The sequence below is a fragment of the Erinaceus europaeus genome, chromosome 16, assembly GCF_950295315.1.
Source record: "Erinaceus europaeus chromosome 16, mEriEur2.1, whole genome shotgun sequence".
NCBI classification, from domain to species: Eukaryota; Metazoa; Chordata; class Mammalia; order Eulipotyphla; family Erinaceidae; genus Erinaceus; species Erinaceus europaeus.
The window spans coordinates 67,742,727-67,759,853 of NC_080177.1; the positions used below are offsets into that span (position 1 = coordinate 67,742,727).

Consider the following 17,127-nt stretch of genomic DNA (forward strand, 5'->3'; position numbering starts at 1 on the left):
AGCTGATTTTCCCCTTCTTCCTCCTACCTGCATGTCTCTGGTGCAGGTAGCAGATACTGGAGTGGACAGTGAACCAGGCCTGCACAAGTGACTCTTGTTTGGTGAAAGCCTACCCAAATTGTGTCCAACCCTGGAAATTCTGTGCATTCTCAGTTTATTCTGAAACTTCAAGATGGTATGACAAAGCTTGCGTTTCTAGAAACTCTACTTTATGATGTAAAAAATAAATGGCTTGTCTGGCTGGGGATATGGATCGACCTGCCAACATGCATGTTCAGCTTTTTTTGGGCCAGATGGTGGTGCACCTGGTTAAGTGCACATATTACCAAATGCAAGAACCTGGGTTGGAGCCACCTGCTTCCACCTACAGGTGGGATACTTCATGAGCGGTGAAGAATGTCTGTAGGGTCTATCTTTCTCTTCAACTCTCTTTCTCCCCCTCCTCTCTCATTTTCTTTTTATTTCCTTTTTGTTACCCTTGTTGTTTCCATTGTTGTTGTAGTTATTATTGTTGTTGATGTCATCGTTGTTGGATAGAACAGACAGAAATGGAGAGAGGAGGGGAAGATAGAGAGGGGGAGAGAAAAATAGACACCTGAAGACCTGCTTCACTGCCTGTGAAGTGAGTCCCCTGCAGGTGGGGAGCAGGGGGCTCGAACCGGATCCTTATGCCGGTCCTTAGCAGGGGGAATGGACACCAAAATAAATTAAATATATTTGGTGGTAGTGCAGGCTATCCAGAAAATTAAAACAGGGAAAGGAGAACAGGAATAGTGGAATGGAGTGGGGGAACCATGTTAGGATCTGGAGTCTTGCAATTTGTATGGTGATTGACCCTGCAGGCATACAGCAACTGTCATGTTTAAGTAGTTTGATGGTGTTACAGTCACATCCTGTCACTGTCAGAAACCTGTTAGCCAGGTTTTATATGGACTGAGTCATACAGCTGAGCATTTGCCTTGAGGACTGACAGCACTCATGTGGCTGCCTATAAAGGTCTCAGTAATGAATGACAAATTATAAAACTAAACAAAACAAAAAACCACCAAAGGATTGCATTCATGGAGCAAATATTCATTGAATGAATGATGGTATAGTTAAGACATTATAGAGAACAACAAGATAAAACACATTGCCAGAAGAGTATATATGGCTTAGTATATTTGTGATCAATTTAGGTCACTGGCATAGTGGGGGTTTGACATTTCACATAGTCTAGAAAGGTCCAGGGTAGGAGCTGGTTTGTCTTGTTTTAGGAAGTGAGGGAGATAACTTTTTCTGGATATTGAGAACAGTGGTTTCCACCTTTGTGGATGAAAATACTCATTGTTCTAGGCTCCAGCTTCATGGGTTTATTATTACACTTGTCACATCTTGCTTACAGGCATGTATGTTCCTTGCTGTGTGCCCCCTACATGTTAATTAGCTAATTAATGTTGATGAGACATATCATAGAGGAAGATAGAACAGAGCACTGTTCAGCTCTGGCCTATGGTGGTGCTATTGATTGAACCTGGGACCTCAGAACTTTAGGCATAATAGTCTTTTGCAGAACCATTATGCTGTCTCCCCAGCCCTCTGTGATTCTATATCTAGTCACTTTTACAGCTTAAAACTTACTTTAGGTGGTCAACCATAAAGCCTGGTACACAACCATTCTGAATATTCCCTTTCTTTCTCCTTATGCCTGTAATTCTAATAAGGGCCATTTAGCAGGTTATGGTGCAGAGTATGTTGATGGGGTATCCTTTTATTGTAGAATTCTGTTATTCTGGGCCAGCAGTGGAAGAATCAGTTATTATTTTAGTGGATAGTGAGTTGGGAGGATTATCGTGTGCACCTTGAGAAAATTCTCTCCTTTAAAAAATTATTTATTTATTTTAATGAGATGACTAAAAGTTATATTTTATTTTTTAGTTTTTTACTAATTTTTTTATAATTTATTGGGGGATTAATGTTTTCCAGTTGATAGTAAAATACAATAGCTGTGCATGCATAACATTTCCCAGTTTTCCACATAACAATACAACCCACCAAAATATTTTCTTTATTTATTGGCTAGAGACAGAGAGAAATCAAAAGAAGAGCTAGAGATGGAAAAAAGACACCTGCAACACTGCTTCATTTTTTGAGAAGTATTCCCCCGCAGGTGGGGACAAGGGGCTTGGACTTGTGTCTTTGCACATTGTAACATGTCTTCTCCAGCAAGTGTGCCACTACCCAGCCCTGAGAAATTCCTTCTCGCTTGTGTTTCACTTGCTAGTTTCAGCAGACTTAATGGTTCTCTTCAATTGATCTATCATTGCATTTCATAATGGAATTTAGAGATCAACTATTTTTTTCTTTAGCTCATCATTAATCTCTCTCATTTGACCTTGTTACTGTCACCTTGTCTGTTTTCCCTCTGAGAGAATATATCTTGGAGGTAAGACACCAGACCTCAGTTACCTTTTTTTTTTTCAGTTTTTAATATTTCCCCTTTTGTTATTCTATTGTTGTGGTTATTATTATTGTTGTTGTTATTGATGCCATTGTTGTTGGATAGGACAGAGAGAAATGGAGAAAGGAGGGGAAGACAGAGAGGGGGAGAGAAAGATAGACACCTGCAGACCTGTTTCACTGCTTGTGAAGCGACTCCCCTGCAAGTGAGGATCCGGGGGCTTGAACCCGGATCCCTATGCCGGTCCTTGTGTGCTTAAACTGCTGTGCTACCGCCTGCCCGACAAACCCCCCCCCCCCAGTTATCTTTGTATTCTTTTCTATAGTCCTTTGCCTCAGAGTATAGCACAGTGCTCCATATAGAATGAGTGGCTAAAATTCATCAAATAAATAGTTCATGAATTAACTGACTACTTGAATTGCTTTGACTGGAGCAACTTCCTGAGCTGTTTTTATGCTTAGTAAATAGTTCTTTCCATGGTGAATATCACTCACTTCCTGCTGTCCTTGTGTTGCTGTCAATTCATGTGATGTTTCATCATGGTGTTTACCATTGTAACACTGGTCTGGCCCTAGCCAGTAATAGGAATCACCTGGCATGATGTTTCAGCTGGGAAAGTGGTGGCATGCTAAATGTCTGAGTCTAATAGGATGTGTCTTGACTTGGTACAAAGGTACTTATTGAGATCATGTCTGGCAACTGCTATATATCCCTTTACCTCTCTTGATAAAAGACTCTTCTTATGTTTTATATATATGTGTGTGTGTGTGTGTGTGTACTGTATCATAACTGAATTTAACCAAAGAACAGTTGATTTATGTTGTTTTATTTTCTGCCTGGTAGCTAGATTTGTCTGGTAATTCTGTCTTCACTCAAGACAGGTTCTAGAAGATTCCCTGAAAAGAGACACATGCACATCTATAATTAAGCTTTTATGTTTTTTTTTTCCTCTAATAAATTTACTGCTGAAATAAATCCCCTCAGGGGTTTGTTATGTTCTTTCCTAAGAGCACATTTTAATGATGGTGACAGCACAGAATGGTGATTTAACAGGATTTAAGACATTAAAGGTTATAATAGAATGCATTTTATAGGCAGAGCACCCTGCTCTGCTTTGTAATTAGGGTTTCATCAGTCTATTCTTAGGAGCAACAGTGGGATTACCATCCCTGTTTTTATTCATTTTTAGATTTAACTACGGGTCTTCCTTTTGCCTACAGCTGAGAGGTGACTTTGCAAAAAGTTGACCTGAGCCACATCCCACTCTTCTAACTGTTGTCAGTTTCGGATCCTTTTGCCAGCCTTCAGTGAAGCGGAAGATCATCTTTACATCTTTGGGCATTTGACCTTTATGTTTAAGGGTCTGTGAGATGAACATTTCAGTACTGGATTTATGAAGACAGGGTTTCTTTAGCATGACTTAGACATAAGAACTCAACTATGGAACATTTCCATCGTAAGTTAACTTTGGAAAAATTGTAAGCCTTGGGTCCGGATGGTGGTGCACGTGACTGAGCACACATGTTACAATGCTCAAGGACCCAGGTTCAAGTCCACAGTCCCTATCTGCAGGGGGGAAGCTTCACGAGTGGTGAAGCAATGCTATAGGTGTCTTACTGGCTCACTTCCTCTCTATCTCCTCCACTTCCTTTTAGATTTATGGCTGTCTATCCAATAAATAAAGAAAATAAAAATTTTTAAAAAAGAAAAATTGTAAGCCTATATACTGGAAATTTAGAGTTTCTTATCTCCTCTTAACATAATCTGTGATATCAATAATGAAAGAGTCTGGGGTAAATGACATTTAGTCATGACTTACACATTGTAACATGTGAGACTGACCAGATGCACTACCACTCTGCCCCAGAATATTCTTTATTATGGAGGATAATGCTAGTGCCTACCCCTGTTACAGTCACTATCAAAGAGAAATCACACAGATTATCTTTCTAGAGGCTTTCTTATCACATTTTCCACCAACTGATGCACCCATATTCCCCTAAAATTCAGTCAAATGTATCTTATCCATGCCTCAGAAAACCAAAGAGAAAGAGAAAGTTTTGAAGGGAGCGAGCCAGAAGGAAAAAAAGAGGGCACCTTGCCTTTTGATGGACAAAGATGACACAGAGGATTGTTCATCAAAAGCTATGTAAGCCAGAGGAAAATGGAATGAAATCTTCAGAATGTTTTGAAAAAAGTGCCTTTTTTCCTTTCAAATCAGTGATATTTATTGAATATCTGTACTATCACCTGGACTATAGAAAGTCTAAAACACGAAGCCACTTTGAAGTAGCCCACAGTGGGTAAAGAAAGAATATATAATGAGCGTCCTGGGAGGTGATGCAATGGAAAAGTGTAGAACTCTGAGGCATGAGGTCCCCAGTTGATCCCAGCATCACAAGTGCCAGAATGAGCCCCCTTTCCCCCCCCCTTTTCCCACTTCAACCTTCTCATTAACAAATAATAAATCTGAGGGAGGGAGGGGTAGAGAGAAAGAGAGAGAGAGAGAGAGAGAGAGAGAGAGACAGTGAGTTGATGGCACACCTGGTTGAGTATAGTTGACATGCACAGGACCTGGGTTCAAGCCCTCAGTTTCCACCTGCACAGGGAATCTTCATGAGTTGTGAACACTGCTGCAGGTGTCTCTCTGTTTCTCCTCTATCTCTCCCCTTCGATTTTCTCAGTCTCTAACAAATTTTTTTAAAGCCATAATGGGTGTGCATGATGTGATTTTCAGTGGGTATGAATAAAATGTTATGTGAATCTAAGTACAACTTGTGAGTGTGGTCCTCCCTGGAGGTAACATTTGTGCATTCCTGAGTGTTTCTTCTTTTCCCTCTACTGCCCCCAAAAGACTTCAGTGTAACAGTAGTGAGCTATAGCAGAATGAATAGCAAGATAGGTATTCTCCCAGGAGACAGTATTTAGGAAAGCCCAAAGTCAAGAGGGGAGACAAAAAGAAGGATAGTAGAGAAATCTGAATCTTTAGAGAATCTTTAGTACTGTTTATACAACAAAAATAAAAATAGTCAACTCAAAAAAATTAAGCAGAACTAATACTGTACTATGAATGGATCTGTGAGGATGACAGTGATATATTAGCACAAAAACTGGTATTGGGGTGTGACTTTTAATGTCTGTTTATTAATCTTTGGGCACAGAATCATGTAATCCCCATATAATTTCTTTGAAGTTTATAGAAAATACTTGGAGGAAAATGTAAGCATTTACAGAACAGTTAGACCATAACAGTTTGTGGTCTGTAATTTGGTAGTTATCACAGTTTGTTTACTATCACCATGGAAGAACTGGAAATCTTACACAGAGAATCTGATTTTTGCAATGTCTGTCTCTGCCTTTGATGACATGATCATTCTCCACATAAACCCAGTGATTAATGTGCTGGGTTGAATGTAAGGACACTTCACAATTCCCTTGATTTAAAATAATTTACCACCATATTTAAGACTAATAAAAATTCATCGTAAATTTGGGGATTATATTAGGAAGGTAAGTAAACTGTCCTTCACTTAATATTAAACTTAAAAGGTTGTGTGTTTATTGGTGTGAGAACAAGGGACATTTGTCCTTGGACTGAAAACGTTCTGTACTTTCTCCCGTAGGCAGTAAGAGTTTTGTCAGTTCTTGGAAGTGACCATAGAAGTGCTTGTTATCATTTCAGTAATGAAGGTAATCACTTTAAGGACCATCTTTTGAATTATTATGTATGATAAAAATATTACAGCCCCACCCCCAATATTTTATTTTTAAAAAAAGGCTGACAAAGTAACTCATCTGGTAGGATGCTTGTTTTGTCATGTGTGCAACCTAGTTTGGAGTCAGACCCTCACCATACTGGGATAAGCTTTTATGGTTTCTGTCTCTGTCTCTCTCCCCCTACTCCCCCTCCCTCTTCCTCTTTCTGCCTGAAAAACTGGCCCAAAGTAGTGAAGCGCCAGTATTAGGGAGAAGAGGAGGGAAGAATGGAAGAAGGGAAGGGGTAGTTCTTTGAGGTCAGACTTGGGTCTTACCACTATTTACGTCATTGCCTGACAGGCCTATGGCAGGCTTTCAATTAATTCAGATTGATCTTGTCAATTTTATGACTCCTGTCAGCTCAAAGTAGCCAATATTTATATATTTACAATGTTCTATCAAGAGGCCATGGTCTCTATTCATGCAGTATGTTTTCTTTTACAAGATACAATTTAATTGGAGAGTCTTTATTTTTTCTTTTAGATTACCTAGAGCTGAGGGTTTTTTTTTTTTTTATCAAGGGACAATTCTACTTTATTTCCAATATTCCTGCAATGTCTAGCTCACCCCCACCTCGCAAACACAACAAAACAAATAACAACTGAAGTTCTCTTTTCTTGTCTTTAATCCATGCATAAGGAAAGGCATTTTGATATTACTAAAAAAAAAAAAAAAAAAAAAGGTTTTATCTAGCACTTCTGCCTTGGGAACCACATATAAAGGCAATCAACCTCACAACAATTTAAGAAATATAAATGTTAATAACATGCTATTTTTTTCACTTAGCAGACTGGCTAGAACTGGTAAGATTGCTAATAACTAGTACTTACTATTAAAGGCAATCTTTTAAAAAAATTATTATATTTATTTATTGGATAGAGATAACCAGAAATTGAGAGTAGGGGAGATAGAGAGACAGAGAGACACCTGCAGCCCTGCTTCACCACTCGCAAAGCTTTCCCCCTGCAGGTGGGGACCGGGGGTTTGAACCTTCATCCTTGTGCACATCCTTGTAACATGTATGCTTAACCAGGTGCACCACCACCCTACCCCTAAAGGTAATTTTATAAGCTGGAGTGGGGGATTAATGAAAATTAGTACATTTTGGAAAGATACTGGGACCAACTATTGACATTTTCAGTATATATCAGCTTTTAGCAACCCTCATGTAAATTTTACAATGATACACATCAAAACATGAAATTTATATAGAGAAATTACATTAAATATCCAGGACCATCTCATTGAAGTTAATTACTTCTTTCTGCCTGTGAATTATATACTTATATAAGGAAGTCAAGGAGGCTGCATAGCATGCTGTTAGTAGTGTTTATCACTAATGAGTGGGCTTGTTAGGAGCTAAAAGTCTTTTATACTCTGCATTTTATATAGCTTTTGTAATCAAATGAGATAAAGTTTAAAAAATAAATGCAGATCTTCCTAGGTACTTAGCTGTGAACTGGAGACACAAAGATTCCTGTATATGTATGAGATTTGGTGTTTATATCAAGGCTACTATGGCCTGGCTAGTGAACACAGGATAGTAGGTACCTGCAGTAAAATCTTCTGGGCCTGTGGTCTGGGAGATGGTGCCTTGGACTTCAAGGCATGGGGTTCTGTATCTGATCCCTGGCATTGCCTATGCTGGAATGATGCTCTGGTTCTCTTTCTTTTTTATGTGAATACATAAACAAGTCTTTCAAAAATTCCTTTGGGCTCTATAGGAGTTTCAAAATAGCTCAATTGAAAGTGTGATTGGGTGGGGAAGAAGGAATTGAAAAAAAAATAAATTAAAGTCATAAGGGGGAGTTGAGCTGAATCTCAGAAAATATGATACTCGATTTGGTATTTCAGATAAGCTGTCAGCAGAGGAACATGAGAGAGTAAAGGTGTGGTTGATGGTGTCATTTTGAGCTTGGGAAGTACAAGGAGCTTGGCTGTAGGAAGGAACACCCATAGAAGTGAGGATTGCCGTGGAGATGAAGGAACAGCCATACAGATGGGGAAGAGTGGTCTGGGAGTAGGGGGGTTGCTTCTTCTTATTTCTGTTACTTAGATGCTGTGAGTTGAGATAAAGTTACTTCCCTTCGGTGTGCCTCAGTTACTTAATCTACTAAGTGAGCATGTTGAACTCAGAGAGTGATTTCTTGCGCTTTTCTTTCCCTTCTTCTTTAACTTTATTTATTTATTTACTTCCTTTTAGTCAAATGAAATCATACATCAAATTTTGAGCAGTGAGGGAGGAGCCTGGCAGCTGGACTCACACATTTCATGTGAGATGTTTTGTTTCCAGGCCTACAACATGGTTGCAGCAAGCAGAACTCCATGGATAGTGGGCAAGCTTTGACTCCCCCTCTCTGACTTTCTGACTGAATTATTCTAAAAGTATGTAAATAAGTCGAGAACAAGTAGAAGTTGTAAATGAGCTGTTGTAGGTGATAAGTAAGCGGCAATGATAAGGTTTTTTTTTTTCCTTCTCAGCTGTCTAAAAAAGTTCCATTGCATGTGTGTGTATATGTGTGTGTGTGGGTTCTATGGAACCCCTGGACTTTGGGGGAACAGTAGTGCAAAGCCCTGAGAGACCGAGAGAGTAAGACCAATTATACATAGGCAGAAGTTACTAAGTTACTCAGAACTGATATAGATTGAGAGGAGGAAGGCACAAATAAGCAAAGGGGAAAGAGGAGTCGGGGAGGAGAAAGGGAAGAAAGAGGCGGCAGAGGAGGTGGAGAAGAAGAAGGAGGAGGAGGGGATGGGGTGGGAAAAGAAGTAGGGTGGGAGGAGAAGAAAGCACCCAGATTTAGGTGCTTCCACCTAGTTCTCCAGTTCATGTGCAGGATTAAGAAACTGTTTCACCAGTGTAATTGGAGTGAATCATCAACAGTGAGAAACCTATAAACACAACCTAGGGAAAAACCTATGAATGTTGACAAACAATTTACAAGCTGCAAGTATGTATTTTACTGCGAGCCAGCAAAAGGACTCACCTGGATATTGAATCTGCTGTCATGCATGTGATTCAGGCCCACGCCATGCTGGAATTAGCTTCTGAGGCTGTGGTGCTCTTTTATTATTAATTTTTTTTTTGCCTCCAGGGTTATTGTTGGGGCTCAGTGCTGGCACTACAAATTCACATCTCCTGGTGGCCATTTTTTCCATTTTGTTGGATAGGACAGAGAGAAATTGAGAGAGGAGGGGCAGATAGAGAGGGAGAGAGAAAGACAGACACCGGCAGACCTGCTTCACCACCTGTGAAGCATTTCACCTCTGCAGGTAGGGAGCCAGGGGCAAGAATCTGGATCCTTGTGCTTAGTACTGTGTGTGCTTAACCGGGTGTGCCACTGCCTAACCCCGATGCTGTGATGTCTTTCCATCTCTCTTTGACTTTGTTTTTATGTATAAGTGTCAGGATTTTGCAATTGAAACCCATGTAAGGACTATAAAGAAAAAAATGCTTCACTTTCCTTTTCACATATTAGGTCTAATATGAGATGCCTCAGATCACTCATTTCCCTGCCTATATGAGACGCTCAGATCACTAAGCTTTTGTCAGCCTTGAAGGCAAGATAAATCCAGTCAAGAGGCATTTTAAAGCAAGATGACGTCTATGCTTTATGTAAGGGAAAACCAACCAATTCAGGGTTATGATTCCCACAAACTCAAACCTCATTAAATATGTCATCTGAAAAAAAAATGCCTAGAAGATAAGCTTTGGTGAGGGACAAGTAGATTTCTCAGAACTGGCTTTTCCAGTGATTACACAGCCTGAGGCCTCTGCTCCTCACACACAAAACTAGATAGCTGAGAGGCAGCTCCACCCTGTCTCTCATCCTTCCCTCTCCACTCCAAGCACTGAAGTAGCCAAGTGGCACTCAGGGCACCCCTCTCACACTGCTCATTCTTCTTCCTGCTAGACGGATCCCCCGCACCCTCTACACAGACACACACCCCACCTCCATTGGATTCAGAGACACTGCTTTGTGCGCATGCCCACAGCTGCACTGCCATCCCCAGCACACTGAAGGGAATCCTGAGCTTCTGCTTTGGAGTCTGTCATCTCCAAGCAGATGCTGAACAATCCCAGCACCGTGCATACACTCTGATAAGCCAGAAAGGTTGGTTTAATGTGTATCCAAGAAATGGAACACACAAAATGAAACTGGACTCTTTTTTTTTTTTTTTTTGTAGTTTAGTTTCCTTAAATGTTTTTTTTTTTTTTTTTTTTGGTTTTGTAACTTTATTTGACAATTAGTATTTAGTTCTCATCCACATTGACTGTCTATAGATTTTTGAAAGTGGTGACAGGTACATAGGTAACCAGTGTATACAGCTTGTTTGGTGAATCTTCATCCTCATTGCGTTTTCTGGACAACCGTACCCGGATGCGGTAGGGGACATTCCTTATTCCTTTGGCCCAGACAGCTTTGTTGAGCCTGATGTCAACGCGCACATCTGGAGTGCCCATCTCTTTCAAGGCAAATTTCCGGATCTCTTTGAGTGCCTGAGGAGCACGTTTCTTAAAGCCCACGCCCACGCCGTGGATGCGCTTGTGGATGTTGATGGTGTACTCCCGCGTCACCACCTCGTTGATGGCAGAGCGGCCCTTCTTCTTCTTGCCGCCCTTCTTTGCGGGAGCCATTCTGCCGGGCCTAGACAGGAAAGGAAGGCAAATGTTTATTTTTTATCAATGATTTTTTTTTTCCCCAGAGAATTGCTCAGCTCTGCTTATAGTGGTGCTGAGGATTGAACCTTTGACCTTCAGTGCCTCAGGCTTAATAGTTTGCATAACCATTATGCGATCTCCCCAGCCCAATGATTTTTTTAAAATTTGTAGGTAAATATACTTTTATTAATATTAAGTTAATAGTTGTTTCTATCTTTCCTTAGTGGGGTAGGGGCTCTGGAAAGGTGAGGTTTCAGGACACGTTAGTGTGCTCGTCTGGCCAGGGAGTTCAGGATGAAATCAAAGTGTTAACAACTTAGTGGCTGAAAATCAGTAAGATATAAAGCAGGACAATTTTTTTTAATGAACAGGAACCATAAAGTGGGAATAGAGCAGATAGGAATAGGTGTTGGTATCTTCTAATTCAGCTTTTAAAAACCCCTTCTGTTTCATTTGGTTTAAATCCCCCCTGCTTAACACTGCATTCTATTTACATAACCACTGTATTCTATTTACATAAATCACTTTTACATTTACATAAAGCACCACCTTCCCTCCAGGGCATTGGTGGTTTAGTGGTAGAATTCTCACTTGCTCCACCCCCTCTCCTTGTCACACCCCGATCCTCTCCTTGTCACACCCTGATTTTCACCAGTCACTTTTCTCTCCACCCTCTCTGCGTCACGTCCTGTTCACACCCTACTTGGGAAGTATATATAGACAACATTGTTCGTTTTAGTTAGTTGTTAGTTTAGTCTAGCTTGGTATAGATTGTGCTGCGTCCTGCATGAATAAAGAGATACTGCGTACAGCTCAACCATGAGTCCCTGGTCGTCTGTCTCCCATCAGTGAAGCTCAGCCTGACAAATAGGAATTTCAGGGTTGTTAGAATCTAGGATGTCTGTTTTAGGTATGTTCCTAGGGGCCTATTACTGTGGTAATTTTTACTGGAACTTGACAGCTTACCTAAAAATATTATCTGGGAAGAAGTTGAGAGTAGGACTAGAAAACTAGATCAGGGTAGAGAGTAGCTCCCATAATTGAAGAAAATACATATATACAATTAACTATTTACCATGTCAGTCAGACTCAGGGCCCATATCTATTCATCTGTAGCACCAGAGCCTGTATAACTTCTGAGTCCTGGTCAGTCTGTGTTTACAGTTCATTGTCACAGCTGGGAACATTCTAGGCTGCACCATTTGTTGTATCCAAGCCACTACTAGGTTTATGGGCTCTTGCCTCAAGTTACGGAGGGAATATATCTAGGGATTTTCGTGGGGTCTTAGCTAACCTTGAATTTTACTGCATTTATTTGTTTGGTAATTCTAATAAAGGTTGTCATAGACACAATACTTGTCCTTAAGTTGGTATATAATTTTTGCCAGTATTTCTCTTGACCAACTCTATACAGTATTTCTTCTAAAGATTCTCAGAAGGTGATAATAATACTAATGCTGTCAAAAGAGATTAAGAGGATGTATATGTGGTCCAGGAGGTTACGCAGTGGATAAAGCATTGGATTCTCAACCAGGAGGTCTTGAGTTCAGTTCCTGGCAGCACATGTACCTGAGTGATATCTAGTTCTTTCTCTCTCTCTCCCCTATCTTTCTCATGAATAAATAAAAAAAAATTCTTTAAAAAATTATAAAAAAGAGATGTATCTTTATGTTGTGTAATTAGTTGAATAGATAAAGTGATTGAGGGAAGTGAGATAGAGAGTGGGAGAGGAAAGTGTCTAAGCCTAAGTAATAAATACTTGATTAGAAAAATTATGGTGTCTTCTGTAGGCCTTTCCACTAGATTGGTGAGCTACATAGTTCTAAATCTAATCACAGAGGACTATTAAGTACTTTTATTCTGAACTATATAGTTGCCCTTAATTTATGGACAAGTGTATACATGTATCTAGTCCCCTAGGCCCTAGGCTATATGTAGGATCTGTAACTTTGCTCTCTAGCAAAAATGCACCATCTGTTGTTTAATATTATTATTTTACCGAAGTACTGCTCAACTCTGGTTTATGGTGGTGCTGGGGATTGAACCTGGGACCTTCGGTGCCTCAGGCATGAGAGTCTCCTTGCATAACCATTATGCCATCTCCCCAGCCAGAAAACACCTTTTGCATTGGAAGTAGGTACTGTAGTTCCATGTGTTACAAAAAGTCTCACCTGGGATTCGGGCGGTAGTGCAGTGGGTTAAGTGCAGATGGCACAAAGTGTAATTACCTGCATAAGGATCCCGGTTTAAGCTCCCGGATCCCCACCTGCAGGGGAGTCGCTCCACAAGATGTGAAGCAGGTCTGCAGGTGTCTGTCTTTCTCTCCCCGTCTCTATCTTCCCCTCCTCTCTCCATTTCTTTCTGTCCTATCCAACAACGATGACATCAATAACAATAATAACTACAACAGTAAGACAAGGGCAACAAGGGAATATATATGAAAAGTCTCATCAGATTATTGGGGTTGGAAGGTTGGCATCTCATGCTCGGCCTAGTGTAGCATGGTGGCACTGGTTGCATTTATTTGAAACTTGGACCCTTGAAGAAAGCAGGGCTTTATGCTAAGCTACTAGATGTACCCTTTGTTACTGTACACATTTTGCAGAAATATTATTCTTAGTTTCCATGAAGTCCCTAGCAGACAGATTAATATGTCTTACTATTAGGTGCCATCCAAATTATCAAACAATTTTGTTTTGCCACTCTCTGCAGTGATTGGGCTCCGTGTCTGCATGAGAAATCCACCAATCTGAGTGGCCATTTTCCTCATCCCGTTCTCCCTCTTCTTTTTATTTGATAGGAAAGAGAGGAATTGAGAAAGAAGGAAACAATAGAGAGGGAGAGAATGAGCGACTACTGCAGTACTGTTTTACAGCTTGTGAAGTTTCCCTCCTGCAGGCAGGGAGCAGAAGCTTGAATCCTGATCCTCCCATGAGGTAATGTGTGCACTCAACCAAGTACTTCACCACCTGACCCCCCTTTAAAAAAAAAAAAAAGAACTACTTAAGTATAGACTATCCACCATTGGGGGCCGGGGGTAGCGCAGCGGGTTTAGCCCACATGGCACGAAGCTCAAGGACCAATGCAAGGATCGCAGTTCAAGCTCCTGGCGCCCCACCTCTGGGAGGGTTGGTCACTTCACAGGCGGGGAAACAGGTCTGCAGGTGTCTATCTCTCTCTCCCCTCTCTGCCTTCCCCTTCCTCTCTCGATTTATTTCTGTCCTATCCAACAACAATGACAGCAATAGCAATAATAATAACAACAATAAACAACAAGGGCAACAAAAGGGAAAAAATAGTCTCCAGGAACAGTGGGGTCATGGTGTAGGCACTGAGCACCAGTGATAACCCTGAAGGCAAAAAAAAAAAAAAAGAATATCGGAGGCCATGTGGTGGCGCACCTGGCTGAGCGCACATGTTACAATGCGCAAGGACCCAGGTTCGAGCCCCAGTCCCCATCTGCATGGGGAAAGCTTCACAAGTGGTGAAGCAGTGCTGCAGGTGTCTGTCTGTCTCTCACCCTCTCCTTCCTTCTCGATTTCTGACCGTCTCTATCCAATAAATAAATAAAGATAATAAAAAACATTAAAAAAATATCAACCATTGAGTTGCTTTCATAAACAAACCACATAGATAAACATACCTTAAGAGGATAGTAACTAAACTTCTCCAGATAAGTATCTCCCCTTTTAGAAATTCTAACCTATTCCCAATCCCCATTTAAACAAAAAATGTAAAATGAGCTCCCAAGAAATTTACTTTCCATACAAAAACTTGACTGATTCCAGACTTTAGAAACTACCTAAATGAAAAAAAGTTAAAGTCTGAACATTATTTTCAGAACTCAGGTAATGGAGACAAAAGAGTCTCAGTGTGGTAAAAGATTAATTATTTGTTTAAATAAATAACTAATTATTCTTTTTATCAGAACTCTGCTCAGCTCTGACTTCTAGTGGTGCAGGGGATTGAATTTGGGACTGCGGAACCTCAGACAGGAATTTTTTACATAGAGATTATGCTGCCTCCCCTGCCCTATGTTAGTAGATCTTAATGTTGATGTCTACATAGAAACTTACTTCATGAATTGGGGCTGGGTTCCCACATATGGAATCCATTCCCATTCCCTCCCCCATATAGACAAAGAGAAATGGCTGTTTTCCTGGAGTGAGCCAGCTTAACTGCATATAAAAATAATAAATCTAAATGAAGTTTACTTCTCAGAATCTACCTTCCATATTTTAAATTTTCTTACGTTATAAGAGGTCTAAAGGTCGAGGGTTGATTTTTCAATGCTTTTGGACATTTAATAGATTTATTTTCTCTCAAGTAAATATTGTAAAATTTTAGTCCAAAGGTTGTATAGTCCTTAGGAATTTAGTTAATCATTTTTTTCCTTCATCTCTAGATAACAAAATATTTATCTCTGGTCATTGGCAACACACATTCATCCTTATTTATTTTCATATAACTATACTAAGACTATTCCTAGTATTGTGGTTAAAATAGCATAGCAGCACATCATAAGACAGTAGTTTCTAAAGTTAGTTTTTCAAAATAGTAAAGTGAGAATGGAAAATGGGAATAATTTTCTCTCTTTCTCTTTCTTTTAAATAAGTGTACTATTCAGCTCTGGCTTATGGTAGTGTTTGGAATTGAACGTGAGACCTAGGAGCGTCAGGCATAAAAATCTGTTGCATAACCACTATGTCCCAGGTCCTTGGGCATAATTTACTCTGCTACAGAGCAAATGTCCAGCCCTGGACTGTCCCCTTAATCCCTCTGCCTTTCTTCCTAGGATCAAATTCCTTGGTAAGTTTCTAAATGTTAACTTACCTGGGTTTGCTATATACATAAACTTCTCATTCTCCTTTCTCTCTGGCACTTTGAGAAATCCATTCAAACCAATAGTACTTGACTTGGGAATGTCAGCTAAATCATTACTATCTCACTCTTGAGCTCATGATGGAAGGCCTCATTCTTTCTTTGCTTCTTTTCAAAACAGGGAAGGAAAAAGGAAAGCACAGGTGCCCCACTTCAGAACACACAGAGAAATATGAGAGAAGGACAACACACCCTTTCTGAGAAATGGAAGATGTAAAAAGTGCAAGCAAAATTCTGAGTTGGTGCTGTGCAACCAGGGAGGTAGTTTAGTGGATAAAGCTTGAACATTCAGGTATGAGGTAGTGAATTCAATCCTGGACACCACTGGTGTTGAAGTGATATTCTCATTCTGTCTCCTCCTCTTCTGTTTCATTAATGAATTAATGAATACATAAATCTTTAGTGAATACATAAATATTTAAAAAAATAATATGTGGAAAACTGGGAAATGTTATGTATTAAAAACTATTGTATTTACTGTCGGCTGTAAAACATTAATCCCCCAATAAAGAAATAAAAAAAACAATAAGGTGGTGTTTTAAAGCTAGATTGTATATACTGGAACCACAGTCCTGACCACTGTTCTTTGATCTCATTATTTGCTTCTCTGTGCCTACTTCTATCTTATTTGCAAGATCAAATAATGATAGTAACTTCATGAGACTCTCAGCAGGACGAAGTGAGATAATTCAAACAAACTGTTTAGGACAGCAGCCACACTGAACACTCAAATGCTATACCTGTTACAATTTTCTTTGTATTCTAGAAAGGCCTGTTTGGTTTGAACAAATTAACAGGGGAAAATCAATAAGGAAAAGAAGTTAAATATAAGAACAAAAGAGGCAGGAAAACAGGACAAGCAGAAGTCCTTGAGTTACAAAATAACACTGGCCATGGATGTGCGGCAGAAGGAACAATAGAAAAGGAAATAAGCAAAGGCAGAAGAGGTTCTGACATCAAAATTGCTTTAGTAGCAGAGCCATGAAACATTTAGATGAGAAAGAACTCTTCTGTTCTGCTAGGTTAGCCCTACTAGTAGACAGTTGAATAACAGCTCTCACTACTGTTCCACTCATCAGATCTGTTTACATGCAGCGTCCTATTGGCTCAGCTTCTCTCTTCAAGCTAGGTCATATTGTAGTTGGATTCATTCTTCCAAGGGCCCTCTCCATTCTAGGCAGCTTTAGCTGAAGATTGGTGCCATGGTGGGTCAGTCATATAAGCAGGGGGTTGGACAACGCCCCTCCTGAGAAGCAGAACACACGGGAATACTATGCGGTGTTAAAAATAATGAGGGCGGGATTCAGGCGGTAGTGCAGTGGGTTAAGCATAGGTGGCGCAAAGAGCAAGGGCCAGTGTAAGGATCCTGGTTCAAGCCCCCAGCTCC

The 17,127-nt window shown here is 40.2% G+C and overlaps 1 protein-coding gene and 1 long non-coding RNA gene across 3 annotated transcripts in view; one reads left to right on the forward strand and one right to left on the reverse strand.

Annotated features, from left to right (window-relative positions):
• Positions 1 to 16,255, forward strand: part of LOC132533471 (uncharacterized) — a 69,081-nt gene extending 52,826 nt beyond the window's left edge. For both annotated transcript variants that reach the window (XR_009545365.1, XR_009545366.1), the window contains exons 2-3: positions 13,660 to 13,795; positions 15,862 to 16,255. This is a non-coding gene — a long non-coding RNA (uncharacterized LOC132533471). The remainder of the gene's footprint in view (positions 1 to 13,659; positions 13,796 to 15,861) is intronic.
• Positions 10,393 to 10,879, reverse strand: LOC103125342 (large ribosomal subunit protein eL31-like). Its single transcript, XM_060174153.1, has one exon. The coding sequence runs from the start codon at positions 10,833 to 10,835 to the stop codon at positions 10,476 to 10,478; it is 360 nt and encodes a 119-aa protein (XP_060030136.1). The 5' UTR covers positions 10,836 to 10,879; the 3' UTR covers positions 10,393 to 10,475.
• Positions 16,256 to 17,127: the final 872 nt, after the last annotated feature.